The sequence below is a fragment of the Phoxinus phoxinus genome (genome assembly GCF_949152265.1).
Source record: "Phoxinus phoxinus genome assembly, chromosome: 20".
NCBI classification, from domain to species: Eukaryota; Metazoa; Chordata; class Actinopteri; order Cypriniformes; family Leuciscidae; genus Phoxinus; species Phoxinus phoxinus.
Window position 1 is genome coordinate 4,111,480 of NC_136895.1, and position 26,146 is coordinate 4,137,625.

The following is a 26,146-nucleotide window of genomic DNA, read 5'->3' on the forward strand; positions in this document are numbered from 1 at the left end:
TTAACTTTGAGGCAATAGATATTGAAAGGTCACAACACAATTTCCAAAGAAAACAATAAAATAGCGCAGCAGATTTTACACGCAACCTACCTCAGCAACACAATATATTGTTGTGAGGAGACGGAAACTACGGCAACTTAGGAGGTACAATAGAGGTGCAGTGCAGCAACGACATCTCTGCAGAAACGATAGCAATATGATAAATGAATTAAACTCAAGATAAAATTCACAAATACTCAAAGAAACATTAAATGATAATTAAAATATGGTTAAAATTAAATTAAACATAAATTGAAAATTAATATTAATAAAGTGCATTTTTAACTCCGTTACAAGTGCAAGGGCTTTAGATACTGCTTTGGATGCGACTAGCTTGAACTCTGTACATTGTTCGGTGCCGGCCGTAGAGCTCGTGCAAATCCTATCACAGGAAACGTGAAAAAAGAGACACCAGCCACCATAGTCACATGTTTGCCGGGAGCCAGAGCGCCTGACATCAAAGCAATTTTAATAGTGCTGGCTAATGTTAATCGTAAAGTCTCTGAATAAGATTATTATTCACGTCGGCACTAATGATGTTCGACTCCGCCAGTGTTGTGCGCGCTTTGGCTCTGCATGAGAGAGATCTCTCTCTCCTGGGTTGCAAATAGAAAAAATGCATCAAATGGTTAAATATTATCGCATGTGGAAACGGCTGGAAAGATAGAATATACAAGATAACGTTTATAGTGAAATAATACATAGTATGTGTATTTTCTTCATTTCTCTAACACCGACAGCAGAACCGGTAACGTCAGAGCTTATCGATACTGCAGTCTTTCCTAATTTATCACCGGGGCTCATTTAATACCGGGTTTCGGTACCCATCCCTACTGTTCAGTGGCATCAGTGACGATTTGGACCGCAAATACCTGGAGCATTGTTGTTTGCATGAAGAGATCATCTATAGCAAAGACTGTGCTCCAGGAAAAACAACAAGTCTTAAGTAAGAATGCCTCTCTTTACCACCAGTGTATTTTATGTGCATTTTAAAGCAATAAAGTGTAACATTTGTTTGTTTAAACCTACGGATATTTCATTGCACTTATGCTTCTGTCCTAGATTTGCCTCAACACTCACTTATAATTGATGTTAAAACCCGTTGAAATTCCCTCTACTTGATGTTGGAAAGATTTCTTGAACAGTACCCAGCTTGGATCAGCCTTTGAGAAAGCCAATAGAGAGGGACCGGTAAGAAAGAAGAGTGTGCATAGTTCTTTCTTTGCTATGAGTGTTATGAATTTAAAAGGTGAAAACTTCTTTAAGCTTCCTTGCCTTCATTGTTATGTAACTCTGAAATTGTATTCTTTCTCAAACAGACTTGCTCGACTGACTGAAAGTTTCAGAATTGTGTACACATCTGCACTATCCTACCAATTCTTCAAAAGCTTGAAGCACCTCACAGTTGTAGAGGATGACCCCACCACCTCTTTTTTTACACCGCTTATAAATGCCGGTGTGGCCGCGTGCATTTTACTTTCACTTTCAAATTAGCAGCAATTGCTTGAATGGTGAGTTAATTATTATTCGTAATGAAAAATACAACAACAAAACAGTACAATGGCAAACTCGCTCATATTAAACAGAACTTTTATTAACAAAACGAAAAAGAATACACCATGCTATAGGCCTAATATAAAACTACAAACAGGCTAACTTACACAACGTTATATAAAAGAATTAGCATTTATGGCGATTTCCATCACAACCTTTTCTGAAATCCAAAATTCTACTATTTCAAAGTGTGCTAGTTTTTTCCACGTATGTAGGTAACAATATTTAACAATGTATATATTTTTTTCATTTGATTGGTTCAACCACCACCCGCCCGAATTTCATTAAAATATCATTTTTCCGAGGTTTATCCGCGGCTGTAACCGCCAACCGCGCATCTCTACTTCATATTTCTCCTCTAAAATCGATATGATGCCGGAGTTCAGGTTGTCTGTCAGTTGTCCATCCTCATCCGATGGGGCCAATGTCCTCTTTAATAAGATGCAGCACATGGAGTAGAAATGACGCGTTACATAATACTCGCCGGACATAATGTCGGTGAACTCGCTCACTGGCTTCAACACATTGTTCACCGAGTGCAACACATCCTCGTCTTGCCATGTGATGCTCAGATTGGGATCAGCAAGAACTCGATTGACGGCCGTCCTCAGCTCTAGCGTCCTCTCAATCATTTTCTGCCTGGAGACCCAACGAGTTGTACAGTCCTAATGGGTGAAAAAAATATATATCATCAATGATCATTTTAAAAAATGCATTGGTTTTGTGAGGTCCAGCCCAGAGTTCCATCCGCCGCTGATTCCGCCCTGCCCAGAGAACTGTTCGCCGTGGTGCCCGTCCAGTCCAGAGCCTGCACATTTCCGCCAGAAATGGCGGAGGAGGAGGAAGACCTTCAGCCTCCCCAAGGACCCGGAGGCCGTCCCCTCCGAGCAGCCCGCTGTCGTCCCGGAGCCAGTCCCCTCCGAGCAGCCCGCTGTCGTCCCGGAGCCAGTCCCCTCCGAGCAGCCCGCTGTCGTCCCGGAGCCAGTCCCCTCCGAGCAGCCCGCTGTCGTCCCGGAGCCAGTCCCCTCCGAGCAGCCCGCTGTCGTCCCGGAGCCAGTCCCCTCCGAGCAGCCCGCTGTCGTCCCGGAGGCAGTCCCCTCCGAGCAGCCCGCTGTCGTCCCGGAGGCCGTCCCCTCCGAGCAGCCCGCTGTCGTCCCGGAGGCCGTCCCCTCCGAGCAGCCCGCTGTCGTCCCGGAGGCCGTCCCCTCCGAGCAGCCCGCTGTCGTCCCGGAGGCCATCCCCGAACAGCCCGCTGTCGTCCCGGAAGCCGTTCCCGAACAGCCCGCTGTCGTCCCGGAGGTCGCCCCGGGGCTGTACACCATTAGTCCTGCCACGGCAAGGAGGGCTGTCTTCCTTTTTTATGTGGTGGTTGTACTGCACGCACAGAGGAAGCACATGAGTTCCGCCCAGCCAGAAACTTCTCACGTCACGCCTGCTGAGCTTCGCGTCACGCCTGCCGTGCCGGAACAGCCCGCTGTCATCCCGGAGGCCGTCCCCGAGCAGCCCGCTGTCGTCCCGGAGGCCGTCCCCTCCGAGCAGCCCGCTGTCGTCCCGGAGGCCATCCCCGAACAGCCCGCTGTCGTCCCGGAAGCCGTTCCCGAACAGCCCGCTGTCGTCCCGGAGGTCGCCCCGGGGCTGTACACCATTAGTCCTGCCACGGCAAGGAGGGCTGTCTTCCTTTTTTATGTGGTGGTTGTACTGCACGCACAGAGAAAGCACATGAGTTCCGCCCAGCCAGAAACTTCTCACGTCACGCCTGCTGAGCTTCGCGTCACGCCTGCCGTGCCGGAACAGCCCGCTGTCATCCCGGAGGCCGTCCCCGAACAGCCCGCTGTCATCCCGGAGGCCGTCCCCGAACGGCCCGCTGTCGTCCCGGAAGCCGTCCTCGAACAGCCCGCTGTCGTCCTGGAGGCCGTCCCCGAACAGCCCGCTGTCGTCCCGGAGGCCGTCCCCGAATAGCCCGCTGTCGTTCCGGAGGTCGCCCCGGTGCTTTACACTATCAGTCCTGCCACGACAAGGAGGGCTGTCTTCCTTTTTTATGTGGTGTTTGTACTGCATGCACGGAGGAGGCACATGAGTTCCGGCCAGCCAGATACTTCTTACGTCACTTCCACCAAGCCAGTGTCTATGGACAAGATGGCTGCCGCTGAGCCATTGTCTCCGGACATGATGGCCTCCGCCACGCTGTCCGTTCCTGAGCCGGTGTCCGTTGCTGTTCCTGAGCCGGTGTCCGTTGCTGTTCCTGAGCCGTGGCCGCCCGAGGGGTCTTCTCCGCCGTGGCCGCCCGAGGGGTCTTCACCGCCGTGGACGCCCGAGGGGTCTTCACCGCCGTGGCCGCCCGAGGGGTCTTCACCGCCGTGGCCGCCCGAGGGGTCTTCACCGCCGTGGCCGCCCGAGGGGTCTTCACCGCCGTGGCCGCCCGAGGGGTCTTCACCGCCGTGGCCGCCCGAGGGGTCTTCACCACCGTGGCCTTCACCCTGGTTGTCTGAGGGAAGTTCTCCACCGTGGCCGCCCGATGGGTCGTCTGCTTCGCCTGGACCGCTCGATGGACTGTCTACTTCGCCCTGGCCGCCGGATGAACTGTCACCCCTTCTTCCTGTTCCCCTTAATGGACCTGGCCCACCATCCCACCTCCTGATCCTCCACAGTTCCACCTCCCTACTGGACTTTTGTCGAGTTTTGTTTTCTGTCGTGGAGCGTCTGGTAGCCGCTCCGTAGAGGGGGGGTTATGTCACAGTGTCTGGTGGTTCCCTGGGTTAAACACTAGAGGACCTCAGTTTTCACGGTGTCTAGGCATTCTCACTACAATTCCCATCATCCTGTCTGTCACTGATTGTTCATTGTGTTCAGCTGTTTCTCGTCACCTCGTTTAGCACTTGTGTATATATACCCTGTCAGTTTCAGTGTTTGTCACGGAGTCCTTGTTTATTGTCCCCACACTTCTGTTCCTGCTGCTGCCTGTTTCTTGTTCTTGTTCTTGTCTTGTGTCTTTGGATTGCCCTATCGGATTTTGACCCTTGCCTGGACTGGTTTTGTGAGTACGGATTACCCTATTAAAGAATACTGCATTTGGATCTTCGTGTCTTGTGTGTGTGTCGTGACAGTTCACTATGAAGAAGATTTGGAAGCTGGTGAAAATCCCAAAACTCTCCGGATAGGAAGCGCGTGTCATTGCCTGGTGTAAAGAGGACCGCAGTCTCTCAGTTTTCAAATCTTCAGCTCTGTAGTTTCGACCTGTGTTGCGTCACTGTTTACTATAAGCAGACAGGAGCATATAGAGCAGATAAAGACTGTTTGCTGATCACTGCAGGTGAAAGTCCAGTGTTTGGTCTAACTGTGCTCTCCTCTGCCTTGTCTTTGACATCTCTCCAGCACAGGGTGTGAGGGATCTGGAGATGAGGATGCAGTCTTTCCTCCTGGTGGTGTTGGTGTGTGTGTTCTGGCAGCGTGGCAGCACCTCCTCAGTGCCAGCCGAATGCCACGGCACAGCTGTGGTGACGGCGGCGGAGGAGACCTTACAGCAGATCAATGCAGACCGACAGGACGGGTATATCCTCACACTCAACAGACTTTATGATGTCAAACAAGACATAAAGGTGAGTGCGTCGATACTAGTGTCATTTGCATGTGGATGCATTTGAATAGGTTCTTGTATGAAAAGGCAAATGGATCAGTGGCGAACAAGGATCTTGGATGAAAAGGAGAGAGAAAAAGCGGAAAAGGTTACACTTTTTTTCGACATTCTAACTATAAGTAACTTTTCCACTACATTCAATTCACATTTATTTGTATTTTTACAATATATATAATTTTAACCCCTTATATTGGCATTGTATATTTAAGTGCCATTATATATTTAAAGCAGTAATATCCTATACTAAACCTAAACCAATCTTGACAAACTATATATCATTTGAAGGCTTACAATCTCTAGTTTACATATTTTGTGACTGATTTTCAAAAATAAATGACAGAGGAGCCGTAATTTATCAATGTGCAACAAGAATATGTTCATACTCCTGAGGCGTGTTCAGACCTTTATTTTGAAATCGTGATGAACATGAAAAATCATGAAAGAATGGTAGAAAGCTCAGTTTGTTTTCATGACAAGAGTTCAGAAGATAGCATCCATTCAATTCTTTTAGAAAAAAAGGTCTGAAAATGTTTTAAATCTAAAGAAAACAATAATAGATTCAGCATTAGTGATGTGCAGCGAGCTATAATGCACATACGTGATCTTCTGTGTTTCTTAGAGGTTGAGTTCATTTCAGAATCTGCCAAACTTCCAACACTACTTCTGAATAGGATGTCTACTTCATTAATTGTATGAAAATTGTAAAAAAATAATGGTTCAGACTCAAACAACATATGGAAATGGAGGCGCCCTTATATGGGCAGTAATGTCCACTAGTGGAGAAGTGTGGTACTGCGCCCAAACTAAATCTCACTGAACGCTCATTTCAAGAGATATCAACCTAACATTTGAAACAACTTGTTCAGATTTTTGCCTTTGAGTTTTTTTTTTTGCAGTTTTTGCAGGTTTTGAAAATATATATTTTATATAAAATATGAATAATTACATTTTGAACGTTGTACATTTTCATAAACTCAAACTTCTATTACTTGTTTTCTGTTTAACTTTCTTAATTTATTTCACTTCTACAAAAATCTGCCAAATGTCTTCTTAAAAACAAGACCAATCTTACATCTATATTCCAAAGCATTCTTGAATTACAACCATTTAAGTTCAGCATGTGCATTTTCATGTCTATTAAAAAAAAAGGGGGCGCTTAAGGGGTTAAAGCAGCTTTACAGAAAATGCATGTGACTAATTACAACACGTCAACTTACTCCTATTAGAGTAGACTGTTAGGGACTGTTAGTGACTGTTAGGGACTGTTAGGGTTAATAGAATAAAGTGACATGTAGTTGCAAAGTTACTTCTAGTCAGTAGAATGTCCGTTTAAGGAGAATAAAAATAAAGACTTAGATATTAAGCAGACAAGTCTACTAATACGTAAGGAGAGTTAGTTGACATGTAGTTGCAAAGTTACTTAAAGTTAGTAGAATGTCTAAAATGGCCCATCAAAATAAAGTGTCGCCAAAATGAATATTACACAGTGATGACATATTTACACCTTACACCTTGTGTCTTCTACATCAATATGTAAACTATTGAACTTGTCTTTCTGATTATCAAGTAATTGATTGTTGATTAACTATTCACTGAAATTATTGATTTTATAACTTAATTTTCAATATTTTTCAGTTTGTTTTTTTGTTTTTTCAACTGGTCCTCTTCTCATGTTCATACATGCTGGTATATTAGAATATTATTTGTTAAGCAGAAAGAATGATTGTGTCACAAATCGCTCAGCTACGCCTCCCTCTGGTTACATCCGCTCCCTCTCTCCGGAATTCTAGGACTGCAATTCCCTTCTCTCCTCCCGGTCATTATCTATTCCCAGCCCTGCCTAGTTTGTCATATCATTCTCATCACCGTCACCTGTGGATTATTATCTTCCCTTTATCTGGACTGTCTCCCCATTGTTACTTTGCGAAGTCTTGTTTTTGCCCTGCTGACATTTCCGAGCGCTATTCCCTGCCTGATTATTATCTGTCCCTTTGATCCCCGCCTGGACTCTGTTCTATGTACCTTTGCTGCCTGCCTCGACCTTCGCCTGTGTTTCGTTACGAGTTCTGGATTATCCCTTTAACTGTGTCTGCACCAGTACATGTCTGCTTCTCTCTGCTTTATAACGTGTGTGAATAAAATACTGCAAATGGATCTTCAAGCCTCTGACTCACCCTTACAGAAGACTTCGCCAACAACGGATCCAGCAGATTTTCACCGCCTGGCCCACGAAGTTTCGTCGCAAGCATCAGAGCTGGTCGCACATCGCCAGCAGCTGGTTAAACTGACTAATCTCACTGAGGAACTGGTAAAATCTGTTCAAGCACTCACCCCAGCAATCACGGCTGCTAATCAAGCTCCTGCACCTGCCGCGCCAGCTCTTCCTCTGCCTGTTGTGAGTACCTCTTCCAACAATCTCAGAATGTCACACCCCGAAAAATTCAATGGATCACCTATCTCGTGTAAAGGTTTCCTGATGCAGTGTGAGATTTATTTTAACCAGTCACGGGAGCACGCCACCGACGACAGCCGTATCTCCTTTGTGTGTTCGCTCCTCACTGGAAAAGCGCTGGAGTGGGCAACGGCGATGTGGTCAGGAGGTCAGCTCTCTACTTTCTCGTATGATCTTTTCGTTAAGCACTTCAGAGAGGTGTTCGAACATCCAGCGGATGGAAGGGATCCGGGGGAACTTCTTCTTTCAATACGCCAAGGAAGCTCCACAGCGTCTGACTACACTCTCACGTTTCGGACACTCGCTGCTCAGACAAACTGGACTGAGGAACCTCTCAAGCTCCTGTACCGTAAGGGTCTCATCTCGGAGCTTCAGGGAGAGCTAGCCTGTCGCGATGATGGAAAGACTTTAAATCAGATCATGGATCTCGCCATTCGTCTCGACCACCTCATCCGGGCTCGACGCTCATCGTACAAAACTAACCTCTTTGTTAATCCCTCTGTCAGCACAGAACCCGAGCCTATGCAGATCGGCTTCACACACATCTCTTCGGCCGAGCGTGAGAGGAGGAGGCGGAATAACCTATGCATGTATTGCGCGCAGCCTGGTCACTTGAGAGCTTCCTGTCCTGTGAGACCCTCTGGGAGACCCACATCCACAGATTCTGTTGCGGTGAGTCCTCATGTTTCCACTTTAAATTCACTTGTGTTGGAAATTACCCTGCATTCTAATGAAAAGAGTGTTAACACGACCGCTTTAATTGATTCTGGAGCAGCAGGGAGTTTTGTTGATCTCGCTTTCGCTAAAACTCATTGTCTTTCCCTTATTCCCTGTGAGCATCATATGGCGGTGGCAGCACTGGACGGGCGCCCCCTGGGGACAGGAAGGGTGCAGTACATCACGCAACCCCTCACTCTTAACATCGGTTTGCAACACACAGAAACTATACAGCTTTACACCATTAATTCACCTCTACACCCTGTAATTCTAGGATTTCCCTGGTTGGAGAATCACAATCCACATATTTCCTGGTCGGAGAGAGGGATTTCCCAGTGGTCTTCCTTTTGTCAGAAGAACTGCGCACCCGCTGTCCAAGGTCCTGAAGCATGCCTCGTCCCAGCTAAAGATCTGAATCTTCAAGATGTACCGGCAGTTTATCATGATTTAAGCCTGGCATTCAGCGAGAAAGAAGCGGATTTACTACCTCCTCATCGAGCTGGCGACTGTGCCATTGAACTCTTACCTGGGGCAGTACCACCTCGCGGGAGAGTTTACCCGCTATCCCAGCCTGAGACGGAGTCCATGAGAACGTACATCGACGAGCAACTGTCCAAGGGCTTCATCACTACCTCAACTTCCCCGGCTTCAGCTGGATTCTTTTTTGTAAAAAAAAAAGACGGCGGTCTCCGGCCTTGCATTGACTTTCGGGGTCTAAATGAGGTGACTGTTAAATATCGCTATCCCCTGCCTTTAGTTCCTGCTGCCCTGGAGATGCTTCGCACAGCTCGGTTCTTCACCAAGCTGGACCTGCGGAACGCATACAATTTAATCCGGATACGGAGGGGTGACGAGTGGAAGACGGCCTTTTCAACTACTTCCGGCCACTACGAATATCGGGTTATGCCGTTCGGACTTTCCAATAGTCCCTCCGTGTTCCAGGCTTTCGTCAACGAAATCTTCCGAGACATGCTCAACCATAACGTCATAGTCTACATCGATGACATCCTGATCTATTCTGAGACTCTCGAAGCGCACGTTAGGGATGTGCGAGCCGTTCTGAAACGCCTAATTGACAATCAGTTATATGCCAAGATCCAGAAATGCGAATTTCATCAGACCCGAATCTCTTTCCTGGGCTACATTATCAGCGCCGAAGGGGTCTTTATGGATGACAGCAAGGTCCAAGCAGTGGTCAATTGGCCGCAACCCTCATCTGTGAAGGAGTTACAACGCTTCCTGGGGTTTGCAAACTTTTATCGCAGATTCATTCGCAATTTCAGTATTATCGTGGCTCCTCTCACATCCCTTCTCCAGGGAGGGGGGAGGAGATTCAAGTGGTCCCCCGAGTGCACTTCTGCATTTGAACGGCTGAAGGAGAGGTTCACCACGGCCCCCATCCTTCATCACCCTGATCCTGAGAAGGAGTTTATCGTGGAGGTGGACGCTTCTAACACCGGAGTGGGTGCGATTCTATCCCAGCGCCATGGCAACCCGGCTAAAATGTTCCCCTGTGCTTTTCATTCTTGCAAGCTCAACTCCGCAGAACGTAACTATGATGTGGGCGATCGTGAACTCCTAGCCATGAAGGCGGCTTTTGAAGAATGGAGACATTGGTTGGAGGGCGCGCGTCAACCCTTCACTGTCCTCACAGACCACAGGAACTTGGAGTACATCAGATCCGCCAAGCGTTTGAACGCGCGTCAAGCTCGCTGGTCTCTGTTCTTTTCCAGATTTGCCTTCAAAATCACCTACAGACCGGGGTCTAAGAACGGGAAGGCGGACGCGCTCTCCCGTCTGTTCGACAGTCCCTTTGAACCTTCCAAACCTGAGTCGATTCTTCCCTCCACGCTGATCGTGGCACCCGTGCAATGGGACATAATGGCTGAGGTTATCGCTTCACAACAAAATCACGCTGCTCCACCTGAATGTCCTGCGGACCGACACTATGTTCCTCACGAGCTCCGCCATCGTGTTCTTCAATGGGTTCATTGCACTCCCAGCGCCGGACATCCCGGTATTTCTGCTACTACTCAGCTCGTTTCTAACAGTTTCTGGTGGCCCACCTTGCAAGCTGACATCATCACTTTCATTCACCAATGTGTAACCTGCAACACTGTCAAATCCTCGCATCTCAAACCTGCTGGTCTTTTACAACCCCTACCCATTCCTCAGCGTCCCTGGTCACACGTTGCCGTGGACTTTGTCACGGATCTGCCTCAGTCTCAGGGATTCACAACCATCCTGTCAGTAGTTGATCGTTTTTCCAAGTCATGTCGCTTTATCCCTATGGTGGGATTGCCTACTGCCCTTCAGACAGCGGAAGCTCTCTTAAATCATGTGTTTCGTCTCTTCGGACTTCCAGACGACATTGTTTCAGATCGTGGACCCCAGTTTACATCTCGAGTCTGGAGAGAGCTCTGCAACAAACTGAACATCAACATAAGCCTCACATCTGGTTATCATCCTCAGGCTAACGGTCAGGTAGAACGGCTCAACCAAGATCTCATCCGTTTCCTGCGCACCTATTGCCATCAGAACCAGCACGATTGGAGTCGTTTTCTGGTTTGGGCTGAGTACGCCCAGAACTCGCTGCTGAAACCAGCTACAGGATTAACCCCTTTCCAATGTGTTTTAGGCTTTCAACCTCCGCTCTTCCCGTGGACTGGAGAACCATCTGATCTCCCCGCAGTGGACGCTTGGTTACAGCGCAGTGAGGCTACCTGGGACTCCGCCCACGTCCACTTGCAGCGCGCTATCCGTCACTATCAGCAGCACGCAGATCGCAGAAGGCGCAGGGGTCCCCTCTACAGGCCAGGCCAGTGGGTGTGGCTTTCCACCAGAGATCTCCGCCTTAAACTCCCCTGCAGGAAACTTTCTCCTCGATTCATCGGCCCATTCAAGATTCTCCGCCAGATCACTCCTGTCTCGTTCCGTTTGGCACTACCTGCTCATTACCGCATCTCACCTACTTTTCATATGTCTCTTTTCAGACCCGCTACTACCCCCAGGAGAGAGGTGGCCCACGAGGTGACCGCGCCAGTGCAGGCTCCTCCCATTGAGGTCGGTGGCGCAGAGGCATACCGGGTGCGAGGGGTCCTGGATTCCAGACGCCGCGGCGGTGGTCTACAGTATCTCATTGACTGGGAGGGATACGGCCCCGAGGAGCGCTCCTGGGTCAGATCTCAGGACATTCTAGACCCCTCATTACTCACCAGTTTCCATCAAGACCACCCAGATCGACCCGCACCTAGACCCCGTGGACGACCCCGCCGTCGGACAGGCCCTCGCTTCCGGAGCCGCTCGCAGGGGGGGGGCTCTGTCACAAATCGCTCAGCTACGCCTCCCTCTGGTTACATCCGCTCCCTCTCTCCGGAATTCTAGGACTGCAATTCCCTTCTCTCCTCCCGGTCATTATCTATTCCCAGCCCTGCCTAGTTTGTCATATCATTCTCATCACCGTCACCTGTGGATTATTATCTTCCCTTTATCTGGACTGTCTCCCCATTGTTACTTTGCGAAGTCTTGTTTTTGCCCTGCTGACATTTCCGAGCGCTATTCCCTGCCTGATTATTATCTGTCCCTTTGATCCCCGCCTGGACTCTGTTCTATGTACCTTTGCTGCCTGCCTCGACCTTCGCCTGTGTTTCGTTACGAGTTCTGGATTATCCCTTAACTGTGTCTGCACCAGTACATGTCTGCTTCTCTCTGCTTTATAACGTGTGTGAATAAAATACTGCAAATGGATCTTCAAGCCTCTGACTCACCCTTACAGATTGTGAACTACAGCTGCAAAATTAACAATTACAGAAGATTCCAACACAATGCTAACCAATACATCCCCAAAATATAGTAGTCTAAATAAACAGATATCTGCCAGAGTCCAAGTCCATTTGAAGAAGACTCAGGGCTTGCCATCCAGTCAGTGAGGGGAAGAATCGTCTGCAGACAGTAATAAGCCGTTTCTTTTCTTTCTTTATTTTATTTTTCAAAACAGAATTTAAAAATGTATGGAATGAATGGAAGATACACACATAGTGAATACATGAGTGTGCTTGATTTTTCAAACTTTACAAATTCTAATTTAGTTTTTTCACTAATATTTTGACATTTGGAATCTGAAAAATTAATCTGAAAAGACAGACAATCTGAAATAACCTTGTTATATCCAAATAAATAAATAAGTAAATACATAAATTATCATCAGATACGAGGAAAAAAACAAAATAATATTTAATTATTACAAAATATTTTTTTTTACCAAAAATATGTATTTTTGGAACTGAAATCTTAAAAGACACACAATATTAATTAATCTTGCCTTGTCCAAAAAAATCATTATCAGATATTTTAAAATATGAAAAAGTGTACATTTTAATTTTTCAACAAATTCAACTTAAATTTGAAAAGACGACAAGAAAGATAACATTTACTCTTTCCCCGCCACTGACTGAATTCTCCGGCTATCCATGTCTTCACTGTTCTCTGCTCTCATACAGTAGAGCGTGCTACGACACATATATGACACACAGAAAAACAGCAAGTGAAGAAGAATGTAAAATAACACGATTATCAAATATAAAACAGCATATTAATCAAACTGCCTAATGTTATTGAATGAAATGTTGACCCAGGAAGTGTTAATGACCGTAGTGCTTGGGGATAAACTTGATCTACTCCATTTTGATCATCGTTCTGAATCTGATCTGGAGATCTGTAGTCTTTGACAAATGTAACCCTGGACCACAAAACCAGTCTTATGTGTAAATAGTTTTTAATTGAGATGTATACATCATCTGAAAGCTGAAAAAATAAGTTTTCCATTGATGTGTGGTTTGTTAGGATGTATATTTGGTCGAGATACAACTATTGAAAGCAACTATTTGAGCTTTTTGCTCAAAATGTTGCTGTTTTATTAAACTTACCCACATCCAAGTGTTGATAAAAATGCATGAAGCTAGAATAAAATGTATTTGTTTGTTTGTTTGTTGCAATGTAATATTCTGGGGGCCAAAAAAAAAAAAAAAAAAAACACTGGCAGGGAAAGTTAAAAAGCTTGGGTTTTTGAAATGTTATTTACTTCATGCTAGTTTGATTGTCATCTTGTTTGTTTCTTACAAAGGCAGAAGGCATTAGCCGTTTACAGCTTACGGTCGACGTTCTGGAAACACAATGTCATGTGATCAGCAGGAGAAAATGGAAATCCTGTGATATTAAGGGGATTGGTAGTCTACCGGTACGTATTTTACTCTAGATAGAACTGTCATTTACTTTAGTATATGCTATATTATACTTGGGTATGTATGTTTGACCAAAGAGTTTACTGTTATCTAAACTATATCAGGTGTTCGGAACATGTGATGCCTCTGTTTCCCTTCAGAGCCCCGTCAAAGTTCAGAGTTACAACTGCACCATCCAACAAGGTCTGCTGTGACTGCAATGAACCACGCTTACTTAATGCTCTGTCCATTACCACAACAAATAATTACGCCACATCACGTTTTTTCATATTTTTGTTTAAGGGTTTATATTAATTATTGTGCCATTTGCTCTTTAAAATGACCTAAAATGTCCTTGGTGTGCTTTCCCATGAGGCCATGGTAAAGGGATTGTCATATTCCTAAATTTAAGGGGTTAAGCTGAAATTATTTCTGTGGTAATCGACAACTCTCAAAGTTATAATAGAACATTTATAATACACATTTTATTACTCTCAGGAATACTTTATTCTGATTGGTCAATCTCAGCATTAAGTTATACAAATGTTTTTAGATAATGACAACTAAATTGTATATTTCACTGATGATGCTGCTACTGACTGTGCTAAAAATGACTCTGGAAGACTTCAGCGTTCGTTTTAACGTGTATGTTGAGCAAAAAAACAACCCGTTTAGATATAGAAGCTCTGGGGCATCATTTATAACCGTTGCGTACGCACAAAACCGGCCCTGAGAGAGGCGTACGCCACTTCCGACGCACAAGTTGTGATTTATAAAAACAAACTTGACGGGTAAATGTGCGCACCTGCACGCAAACTCTGACCCGTGTGTACGAACGCTTTGGAGGCGGAGCAGTTTGGCGACACCGATGTGAGCTGGAGTTAAATGTCTTTTTGGTCACTTTTAGACAGAAAATCTAAAGAAAATTAGACTTATACAGAAAGATAATACAAATATAATTTCACTCACCAAGCCTAAGCAAATATCCACATCTTAAATATCCGCGCCAGCGAGCGCGTTGGGCCGTTTAGTGAAACTGACGCATATCTAACGGCAGATGAAGTAAAACTGTAAATCTTCATTATGAGTCCCAATCATAAATACAGTGCATGTTCACAATAACAGTTTAAATAAAATAATGATTTAAACTATGTTTTACTTCTGATATAAACATTTAGATTAAATATGCCATTCTCATTAATGGAGTTAAACACTTAAACTACATGAAATTTACTGAAAAGTAAAAAAAAAATATATATATTCAATAAATAGCCTATAAATATTTGTTGTGGATGCAATGCTTTTGAACATTTTTCCTCTGGCATGCTGTGTTTTAATGTTTTAACTACAGAGATAATTGCTTATCATGATAATAGCAGATTGTGCAAATATAGCCTAATAGCACAACAAGGTCTATGTGTTTCCATTAAAATTATAAATCAATTAAAAATACTATTTGGCCAGTGGAAAAGATTGAGATTTATTTATTTATTCAAAAACAAGGAAATGATATGCTACTAAATGGTTTTTATTAATGTAATGTGACGGCACATCCATATTTTCCTAATGTCTTGTACCGTTAAACATGTTATCACGTGGATGAATAATCATATGTAAATGATATGCAGATGAGGATATGAATAGTAAAACTAGGCGTTGTAAGCTCCATATATGGTTATTTCGGGGAGGAGACGCATGTGCGCACAATCTTCCGCTGAGTGGGGTTTATAAAGTGAATCCTGCGCAGGTTCTGGCGTACGCACGCTTTTATAAGTCTGCATTTTCGCCATTTTTGGCTTTCGAGCGCACGTACACTTTTAGTAAGGATCCTACGCACAGTTTTATAAATGAAGCCCCAGACGTCTCCAGATTAATCTAGAAAATGAAAACATTACAAAGTAGACGATACAAAGAGCTGAATGAGAGAGCAGGTTATATATTTGTATAATAGTAACATAATGACTATCTGGCTTTATATAATGCTTAAGTCCAAGGATATAATAATATAGAGCATGTACTTTGTAAAATACTGACTTGTCCTCACTGTTTTTCAGTGGCAGCTCGAGCTATAATAAACACTTGCCCCGACTGTCCAACTGCAGAACGGTTAGATGATCCAGTTATATCTGAGACCACAAAGCTAGCCCTGCAGAAATTTAACAAAGAGAACACTTTCCCACATTTCTTTGCTCTCCTGAATATAACAGCAGCCAGCATGCAGGTACGTCAATAAATCATTGGATCGAGTGGCTCTGTCCTGCACACATGGCAGGAGACGTGTATTGTGTGTTTTGCAGTGGGTTGTGGGTCCGTCTTACTTTGTGGAGTTCACCATTCAAGAGACTGACTGCAGGAAAAACACTACTGACACTGACCGCACGCAATGCCTACTGAAGGATTCAGAGTCCGCTGTAAGCACTCATTTCAGTTCAATAAATGATAAGCCAGTATTACAAGATTAAACCAAAGATTAAGAACACTATTTAAACTTGCTTTATATTGCTGTTGTCATTAAAAGTGTAAGTGCAGTAACCTTTTTTCTGTTTGCTAAAGCACAAGGGGTTTTGCACTGGTTCACACACCACTGTTGACGACGGACTGGAGATCAAAGTTCCTGTAGAGGTCAAATGTGAAATCTTTCAACCAATGGTGGGTGGTTTGCATTGCTTGAGCGTGACTAAAAGTAACAAGGTTACTAAGGCCTCATCCACACTACTGCGTTTTAGTTTAGAAACGGAGAATTAAAACGAATACGATCTCCGTCCACACCAGCGTTTTAGCTGCGTATTAGAATTGATCTCATTAAATGTGATCTCCACATTAAAACGACTGAAAACGCGGATCACGTGACCACTCACCAACACTGGGCATGCGCGTGCCGGTGTAAACAGGCGCATGTAGGCAGTTGTAGCATTGTAAAATGCAGAATTTACTTGCACAACCGCTGCTAGCAAAGACATCAACGTCAGTAACGCTTGTAATTCGTTATCCATATTGCAGTCACTAACGTTACGTAGTCCAGGCTGTTTTTGTATGTTTTCTTCCCGGGGACGGGTCATGTGATGGGTAGCTGACGAATCAGGGAAGGATACGCCATGACTGATGACACCCAATCATAGAGCCGAGTGTGAGCCTCTGCGTCATCGTTTCTAAAGTCCTCCGTTGTGACCGTCTTCACTAAAACGCCCTCCGGAGATTCAAAACGCAAAACGGGGTCGGCAGCGTTTTTAAACTTCTCTGGTTTAGGTCTTCGTTTTTGCCGGTGTAGTCTGGACGGGAGGTGCAAACGTAGCAAAAGGTCTCCGTTTCTAAACGAAAACGCAGTAGTGTGGATGGGGCCTAACTCAGCAACATTATTCAGTAGTGTAACAGTAGTTCTGATCACCTGGCGTATTTCCTTTTGAAACAGGAAGTTGGGTGGGATATATCTCAGAGAGAACAAAAATGTAGCAGTAAATTGCATAGACAATTTAAAAATCTGGAAATGAAGATGATGCTGAGCTTCTCACTGTAATGGTGTGCTCATGCTGAATCAGATTCAGAGTTGACAGCCATGCTTTCCCAGGCTGTAGCGCTCGGTCTCATTCTGAGCTTTGTGTCTGGGGGCGCAGCGCGACTCGTAAATCGCCTTGCCTCCCGGACGTGCCTGGAGAACTTTGGCAGTATGGAAGCATATTGGCACTAATATGGAACGCCAAAATCTGCTCAGGCCACCTCCACCCTGCATGCAATGGCAAGCTGCATGTCTACTAAGCCAAAGCACACATATGCATGAGGGTAGTTCTGAGCCTGGGTTGAGCAGGAACTGCACATGATGACTGACGGTGATCAAGTAGCAGTGCAGGCAACATGACATCATGACTTTGCGTAAACATACACGCCACTGCCAAGTGTTATCTGTACGAATTTTTGAGCTATCCGCGTGTATGTCTATGCCCTAGTATGGGTAGGTTTAGGATTAGTTGTGGGTGAGGGGTAAGGATTAGAAGTGCGGTTAGGATTAGGGAATCAGGTACTGACTTCAACGAGGGGGGTAATAATTTGGCAGGGAGTCAAAATTCGGCACAACATCTGTCAAATGTTCTGAGCGAAACTAACCATCATCCCCGGATGTGATTCCGCGTGTATGTCTACGCCGAAACAAACCATATCCACAGATGTGATTGAAAAACACGCCAAAAAGCGATTATGCATCTTGATAGCACGCCGAATAGAATACGAATTGGCGTGTCGTACATACACCATTTCACGAGATCAGTCTGGTGCAGGCCCTCGGCTGGACGATGTCTACCTTGGTGGTCCAGAAGTGTCCCCTGGCTGTCACGGTCTGGGTTGATGAAAGGAGCGAGGACTCAAATGCAGGAACAATGGATATTTTTAATAAGAGGTAAAAAGAAAACTACAAACCAAAACTCCCCGTGGGGGAAAAAAAGACTGGCAGGAACAGGAAACACTAGGGAACATAGACAACGAACCACCACAGGACTGCTAACCAAGGAAGGCCCTGTCCCAAATGGCACCCTAAGCACTCGCGGTCTTCCTCTGAGTCCGCACTTTCGTGACGTAATGCCGCTTTGACTGTCGGGAAAAAGTCTGCTGCGGAGTGCGCATCAGTGCGGGCTCGGCAAATGTGCGCATCGAGGGCGCAAATCGACCGCAGAGAGCACTCTTCTGAGAGCTAAAATGACAAATGGGACACTCTACAGTCTCACGGACTTAACGGACACGCGCCATTATAAGTCCACAAGACTGAAAGTGCATATGAAGTGTGCCATTTGGGACAGAGCCTGTATAGGGAAGCAAACAAAAGAGGGTAACGAGGAAAGCAGGTGGGGCAAATTAATCAATAATCAGGTAACAAGATGGGCGGGGCAAGGAAATACATGACAAGCGATGTGCTCACAACAAACCAGACTATACACAAACACATGACAAACCGGGAGTGTCAGAGTTCTGTCACCAAACCAAGATATAACCTAGACAGAAGGTGACAGAACTCTGACACTGGCTAAACCTTGTAGGGGTGCGAGATGTCAACAAAGCACGCTTTCTCAATGGCGTAAGCTTTCCAAACTATGTCAACGATTGACTCTGGCCCAGTCGCGAGAGCAGTTGTGCGAACACAGGGACGTGGTGCTCAGACACCTCAGCTAGCTGGGGCTCCGGGTCAACTGGGAGAAAAGCAAAAACTTCCCCACACTGAGGATTTCTATTCACGGTATGGAGTTGGACTCACAGTGGAACGTGTTCGCCGCTTGAATTCACTCAAGAGCAGGACAGCAGCCCCACTGAAACTTTCCGAGGCTCTTGGGGCATATAGCATCCACAGCCACGTTAACGCTACTCGGATTGCTTCATATGAGGCTGCTTCAGCACTGGCTTCACAGCCGAGTCCCGAGATAGGCGTGGCAACGTGGCACGCACCAGGTGACAATCACCCCGGCCTGTCGCCAAACCTTCAGGATTGGAGTTCCCCTAGTACAAGTGCTGTCTTCACGGATGGCTCCACCACCGGCTTGGGTGCCACGTACAATGGGCATGCAGCTTCGGGTGCTGACAGAACCCCAACTGCACTGGCATATCAATTGCCTCGAGTTGCTTGCAGTACGACTTGCGCTGGGCCGTTTCAAAAAGCCGTTACGAGGCAAGCATTGTGCAGCCGGCGAGCTCTCACGACAGCAGGTGCTCCCGGGAGAGTGGAGACTCCATCCCCAGGCGGTCCAGCTGATCTGGAGACGCTTCGGACCCCTACAGGTAGACCTGTTTGGCTCTCCGGACAAGTCCCACTGCCGGAAGTTTTACTCCCTTACCGAGAAAGATTCTGGGAACAGAAGCGCTGGCACACAGCTGGCCCTGGGGCCTATGCAAATATGTGTTTCCCCCAGTGAGCCTCCTTGCAAAGACACTGAGCAAAGTCAGGGAGGATAAGGAATAGGTCTTGCTAGTTGGCCCGTATTGGCCCAACCAGACCTAGTTTTCAGAACTTATGCTCCTCACGACAGCCCCTCCTTGGTTCATTCCTCTGAGGAAGGACCTGCTTTCTCAGAGACGGGGCCACCCATTGGCACCCACATCCAGACCTCTGGAATCTCCACATATGGTCTCTAGATGGGACGTGGAAGTGATCAACCCAAGGCGGTGGTAAACACCATCACTTCGGCGAGAGCCCCCTCTTCTCACTGGCAAGACCCTTGGAGATGCTTGATCAGAGCTGTGTTTTCCTTCCTACAGGAAGGACTGGAGCGTAGGCTGTCTCCCTCCACCCTGAAAGTGTATGTTGCCGCGATTGCCGCACATCAGGATCCAGTAGATGGTAAATCTCTAGAAAAGCACAACCTGATCATCAGGTTCCTAAGGGGTGCGTGAAGGCTAAATCCTCCTCACCCTCACCCCATGGGATCTCTCGTTGGAGCTTATGGCATTGCAGATAGCCCCCTTCGAACCGCTGCAGTCAATTGAGCTAAAAATCCTGTCAATTAAAATCCTGACTGTATTGGCTTCCATCAAGAGGGTTGGGGACCTGCAAGCCTTTTCGTCAATTCCCGGATTTCCCGGACACGTGCCCAAGGTTCCCACCACTCCTTTCAGGGACTAGTGCTGCCTTTGAAGGAGGCAGAGCTAGCCCTAGCTTTCTCTGTCCTGTCCACGTTTTGCGCCTGTACGTGGACCGAACGCAGATCTTCAGGACCTCAGACCTGCTCTTTGTCTGTTATGGAGGCCAGCAGAAGGGAAAGGTTGTCTCTAAGCAGAGGATGGCCCACTGGATAGTGGATGCCATCATCTTGGCGTACCGGCGCCTCGCTGACAGATATGTGTAGAGCTGCGGGCCAGATTTTATAGTAGTCTGCGTGTAGAGCCAGTGTCCTCCCTAGTACTCGCCCCAATTGGCTGGTGAACAACGGGGACCCGCTCGGATATGTGTGCTTATCTTTCTCTGGCGAACCCTGTTGAGTTCCTCCAACACCCTCGGTAGTCGGCGCGTCCGACGCCAGGCCTAACACTCGTAAGTACGCCCATTGGTTGACCCCTATGCTAGGCTAGGTGCCCATATGTTGTGATCCCTACGGTGATCCCACATGTGTATTCTTCCATTGTACGGCTCCCCTGTCGGCAAGCCCCTGTCTTTCCCTTGGCAGAGTCCACTCTGCCATCCCTGTTGACTCCCTCCTAACTATTTATACCCACGCTGCGGGGTAGAGCACACGATGCAAATCTCGCAAGCAATGTGCATTGGCTTGTTAAGTTTACACTAGAAGATGATTGGGCTCTCAGGTGAGATACCAATTCGTCAGTCGTTCTGACATTACATCTGCTAAAAGTTAGTTTTGCTTAGTATTTCGAAGCACACTTGCAGATGAGCTCAAAGCTAACTAAAGTTATCCAAAAAATATTGTCAACTTGTCCAGTGTTATTAGTTTCCGTTAATAGCTTGTAGTGTAACTAACTTTACAAAGAGTTTCAAAGAGTATTCCATAAAGCCAGAGCAAAAAGCATCAGAATCAGTGAAAGACCAGTTTGTGATTTTCTTTTTTCTTATGGTGTTCTCCAGGCTGTTCAACAAAAAACCTCCAGACTTTTTGGGTCAATACATGTTCTCACTCCTCCACCCATCCAAACTACCCCCAGAGCCCCACCCATGGCCAGCAACTGCCCCGGGGAGAGACGACACAACCTTGGACTGAAAGAGATGAATCTCTGATTGAAATAATCACTTGAAGACGGGCCATCCTATCTAAATAAGAACTGTATGTTCACATTTGTCATGTGCTTTGTTGCATTTTTAGATTTAGATTTTTCCAGTATACAGGTGCGTGCCTATGCACAGCATTATATCAATAAAGATATGCCTAACACAGCCACAGTAATATGACATTAAAAAAAAAAAGCCAGTCATATTTCATCATAAAAATCTAGACAGGGAAGTAAGAAAGTATATTTCTCTTAATATTAATCCTGTTTGGGACTAGTACTTTATTTTTGCATTGTGACATTATTTTCATGACATTTACACATACACTTTTTACATATTCACATTACTCTAATGTGGAAATAATATTGTCAGTCAATACTGTAAGTGGAAAAAAGATAATGTATTAAAAGTCAAATATTAATACATCATGGTAGTATTTAGTATTTGTTATATTACTTTTAATTTTTAACGTAATGTTAATTGTGTAAACAATTCTGAATTAATACAATTATTCATTGAATAACTCTATTAGAGTATGAGAACAATTATTTACAAGATATTGTTTATGAAATTGTTACAGTGCAACTCTTATGCTTTTAAACAATGAGATAATAAGGATGTTTTTGTGACATTCATCCTACTCAAAAAAATGACAACATGAACATACTGCATTACTTCTGACTGTGTTAGTTGGCAATATCAATAAAATTATAATTTGGCCGATACAATAAAAAACAATGAATGCAACTAATCAGAATCCAGACTCTTTATTTAACAGGTATGAAAAACTAGATCGCAATGAACAGAAACAGAAGAATTTGCAAACGAGGATAATTAACAACACTCACCTGAACTGAATGACAACTAATCTGAAACCATGACAACAAACTCAACTATGGAAACTGTGCAAACTGAAAACAGAGTCCAAAAAAAGTGAGAGTGTGACACACAATTACTCACCAGTGAGTTAATGCCTGTGTTATATTCATAAACTTTGGAGATCTGATTTTGGAAGAGGGGATTTAGGTCTATAACAACCTGGACATGGCAAATCCTTAATTTGGGGGAAAAAAATCTAAATTGAAATCTTTAAATTATTTTATACTACAGGGCCGTTGAATGCTTGAATCTGATTGGTTGACGAACGTTCTGAGGTGTGCAATTATATTCAGGGAACCGCACGGCTAAAGTAGTTCCGGCAGGTCTTAACCGTATTACAGTTCCATATCACTTCGCATAGTCAACTGTAATAACGGAAAATAGGATACAATTCATAACAAGAAAAACCATGCAGCCACATGCGCTTGATCTGTGATTTTCAATGTCTAACTTCACAATCAATGGAAATATGCAGTTTAATTTTAATAAATAAAGTATATATAGTTCTATATATAATCAATAGAAAATTAAAAAGAATATTTCAATAAATTGATAGTCCTGCTGCAGATAATATAACAAATAAAAAATTATTGATTGGCCTATACTTGTTAAAAGGGCTTTGTGTTTCATTTATTAGGCTAGTCTGTCACTAATAGAAAAAAAGAATGAACGAATTAATTAAAATGAATTGAATAAATAAATAAATAATAATATTGACGCGAATGCTTCTTTCTCTCTCATAACTGCATTAATAACTGCATAAAGCCGGGGACACACTTACTGTAAGGCCGGTTATGAATGTAAGTTGATACTTATCTGCATGCACGCGTGTTCAGCGCGTTCAGTCTGTGTTCACAGCGGTGTTTAAAATCTGCTGCATTCACAGTCAGAGAATGTTTCTAGTCGTTAAGTGTGTGTCCAGCATTAAGTGGCCTTTAGTCTGCTATCAGCGGCTCAGACCTCCGTTACTAACTCTAAAATGACGTTTTGGAATTAGCAACGGAGCATGGGTTTAGATGCGCAATGAATTAGTCCTACATACAAGAGCGTTTTAATGAAAAAAACTTTACAAACGTCTTGAAATACATCATCTGAACAATATTTCGAGGTGTGGTAACTGTAGTATAAGCGGAATAATTGACTCCAGACCGTTGAATTATTATAAAAATAATGCACACCCGAGGTGTAACGGCCACTCCGCTTCGCGTCGTGACCGCATGACCACCTCGGGTGTGCATTATTTTTCTAATAATTCAACGGCCTGTCGTCAATTATTCCTTACATAACTATGCTAAGTTTAGTTGTTCTTGTAAAAATATATGCAAAAGTAATGATTCTTATTTTTAACGTAACAAAGGGTTTAGTCAGAGAATGTCTAATAAGGGGAGAAGGTTCACTCTCACTACACTTCCGGCTTCTGAACTGGTTGCAGTTCCACTCTGGCTCCACATGAGGGCGCTCACAGGACGAGTGCAGAATGAATGGAGGTCTATGGAGCTATACCCCTCAAAATCCACTTTTCTCAAGATATAATTTTTGTCTAGTAATTTGAATGTTGTATTCGAAAGGAGATGCAAAGAAATTGCACATTGCTGGGTGTTAGATTTTTTAGAGACACTTATTTGCTTTAAAAAGTCTTTCAAAATGTCAATGACGTCATACACATCGTACGACCAGAGATACTGCTTTTCGGCAATCCTTCAGTCACTTTGGTGCTTTCGGGCTCTGCACTTTCTTTTCTCTTGAGGCATCGACAACACAGCTGACACAGGTAAACACACAACACAGCGGACACAGGTAAACACACAACACAGCTGACACAGGTAAACACACAACACAGCTGACACAGGTAAACACACAACACAGCTGACACAGGTAAACACACAACACATCGGACACAGGTAAACACACAACACAGCGGACACAGGTAAACACACGACACAGTGGACACAGGTAAACACACAACACAGCTGACACAGGTAAACACACAACACAGCTGACACAGGTAAATACACAACACAGCGGACACAGGTAAACACACAACACAGCTGACACAGGTAAACACACGACACAGCTGACACAGGTAAACACACAACACAGCTGACACAGGTAAACACACAACACAGCTGACACAGGTAAACACACAACACAGCTGACACAGGTAAACACACAACACAGCTGACACAGGTAAACACACAACACAGCTGACACAGGTAAACACACAACACAGCTGACACAGGTAAACACACAACACAGCTGACACAGGTAAATACACAACACAGCGGACACAGGTAAACACACAACACAGCTGACACAGGTAAACACACGACACAGCTGACACAGGTAAACACACAACACAGCTGACACAGGTAAACACACAACACAGCTGACACAGGTAAACACACAACACAGCTGACACAGGTAAACACACAACACAGCTGACACAGGTAAACACACAACACAGCTGACACAGGTAAACACACAACACAGCTGACACAGGTAAACACACAACACAGCTGACACAGGTAAACACACAACACAGCTGACACAGGTAAACACACAACACAGCTGACACAGGTAAACACACAACACAGCTGACACAGGTAAACACACAACACAGCTGACACAGGTAAACACACAACACAGCTGACACAGGTAAACACACAACACAGCTGACAGGTAAACACACGACACAGCTGACACAGGTAAACACACAACACAGCTGACACAGGTAAACACAACACAGTAGACACAGGTAAACACACAACACAGTGGACACAGGTAAACACACAACACAGCGGACACAGGTAAACACACAACACAGCTGACACAGGTAAACACACAACACAGCGGACACAGGTAAACACACAACACAGCTGACACAGGTAAATACACAACACAGCTGACACAGGTAAACACACAACACAGCTGACACAGGTAAACACACAACACAGCTGACACAGGTAAACACACGACACAGCTGACACAGGTAAACACACAACACAGCTGACACAGGTAAACACACAACACAGCTGACACAGGTAAACACACAACACAGCTGACACAGGTAAACACACAACACAGCTGACACAGGTAAACACACAACACAGCTGACACAGGTAAACACACAACACAGCTGACACAGGTAAACACACAACACAGCTGACACAGGTAAACACACAACACAGCTGACAGGTAAACACACGACACAGCTGACACAGGTAAACACACAACACAGCTGACACAGGTAAACACAACACAGTAGACACAGGTAAACACACAACACAGTGGACACAGGTAAACACACAACACAGCGGACACAGGTAAACACACAACACAGCTGACACAGGTAAACACACAACACAGCGGACACAGGTAAACACACAACACAGCTGACACAGGTAAATACACAACACAGCTGACACAGGTAAATACACAACACAGCGGACACAGGTAAACACACAACACAGCGGACACAGGTAAACACACAACACAGCTGACACAGGTAAACACACAACACAGCTGACACAGGTAAACACACAACACAGCGGACACAGGTAAACACACAACACAGCTGACACAGGTAAACACACAACACAGCTGACACAGGTAAACACACAACACAGCTGACACAGGTAAACACACAACACATCGGACACAGGTAAACACACAACACAGCGGACACAGGTAAACACACGACACAGTGGACACAGGTAAACACACAACACAGCTGACACAGGTAAACACACAACACAGCTGACACAGGTAAATACACAACACAGCGGACACAGGTAAACACACAACACAGCTGACACAGGTAAACACACAACACAGCTGACACAGGTAAACACACGACACAGCTGACACAGGTAAACACACAACACAGCTGACACAGGTAAACACACAACACAGCTGACACAGGTAAACACACAACACAGCTGACACAGGTAAACACACAACAC

At 45.1% G+C, this 26,146-nt stretch overlaps 1 protein-coding gene across 2 annotated transcripts; it reads left to right on the forward strand.

The window, feature by feature from the left end:
• The first annotated feature begins 4,891 nt into the window (after nucleotides 1–4,891).
• Nucleotides 4,892–22,044, forward strand: LOC306988133 (fetuin-B). 2 transcript variants are annotated; one of them, XM_079592899.1, is made up of 7 exons: nucleotides 4,892–5,189; nucleotides 13,519–13,632; nucleotides 13,777–13,819; nucleotides 15,670–15,836; nucleotides 15,913–16,026; nucleotides 16,169–16,264; nucleotides 21,165–22,044. In XM_079592899.1, the coding sequence occupies exons 1-7, from the start codon at nucleotides 4,989–4,991 to the stop codon at nucleotides 21,312–21,314; spliced, it is 885 nt and encodes a 294-aa protein (XP_079449025.1). In that variant the 5' UTR covers nucleotides 4,892–4,988; the 3' UTR covers nucleotides 21,315–22,044. The 2 variants fall into 2 exon arrangements, with proteins under 2 accessions (XP_079449025.1, XP_079449024.1); XM_079592898.1 differs by having other exon boundaries at nucleotides 4,893–5,189; nucleotides 13,741–13,819.
• Nucleotides 22,045–26,146: the final 4,102 nt, after the last annotated feature.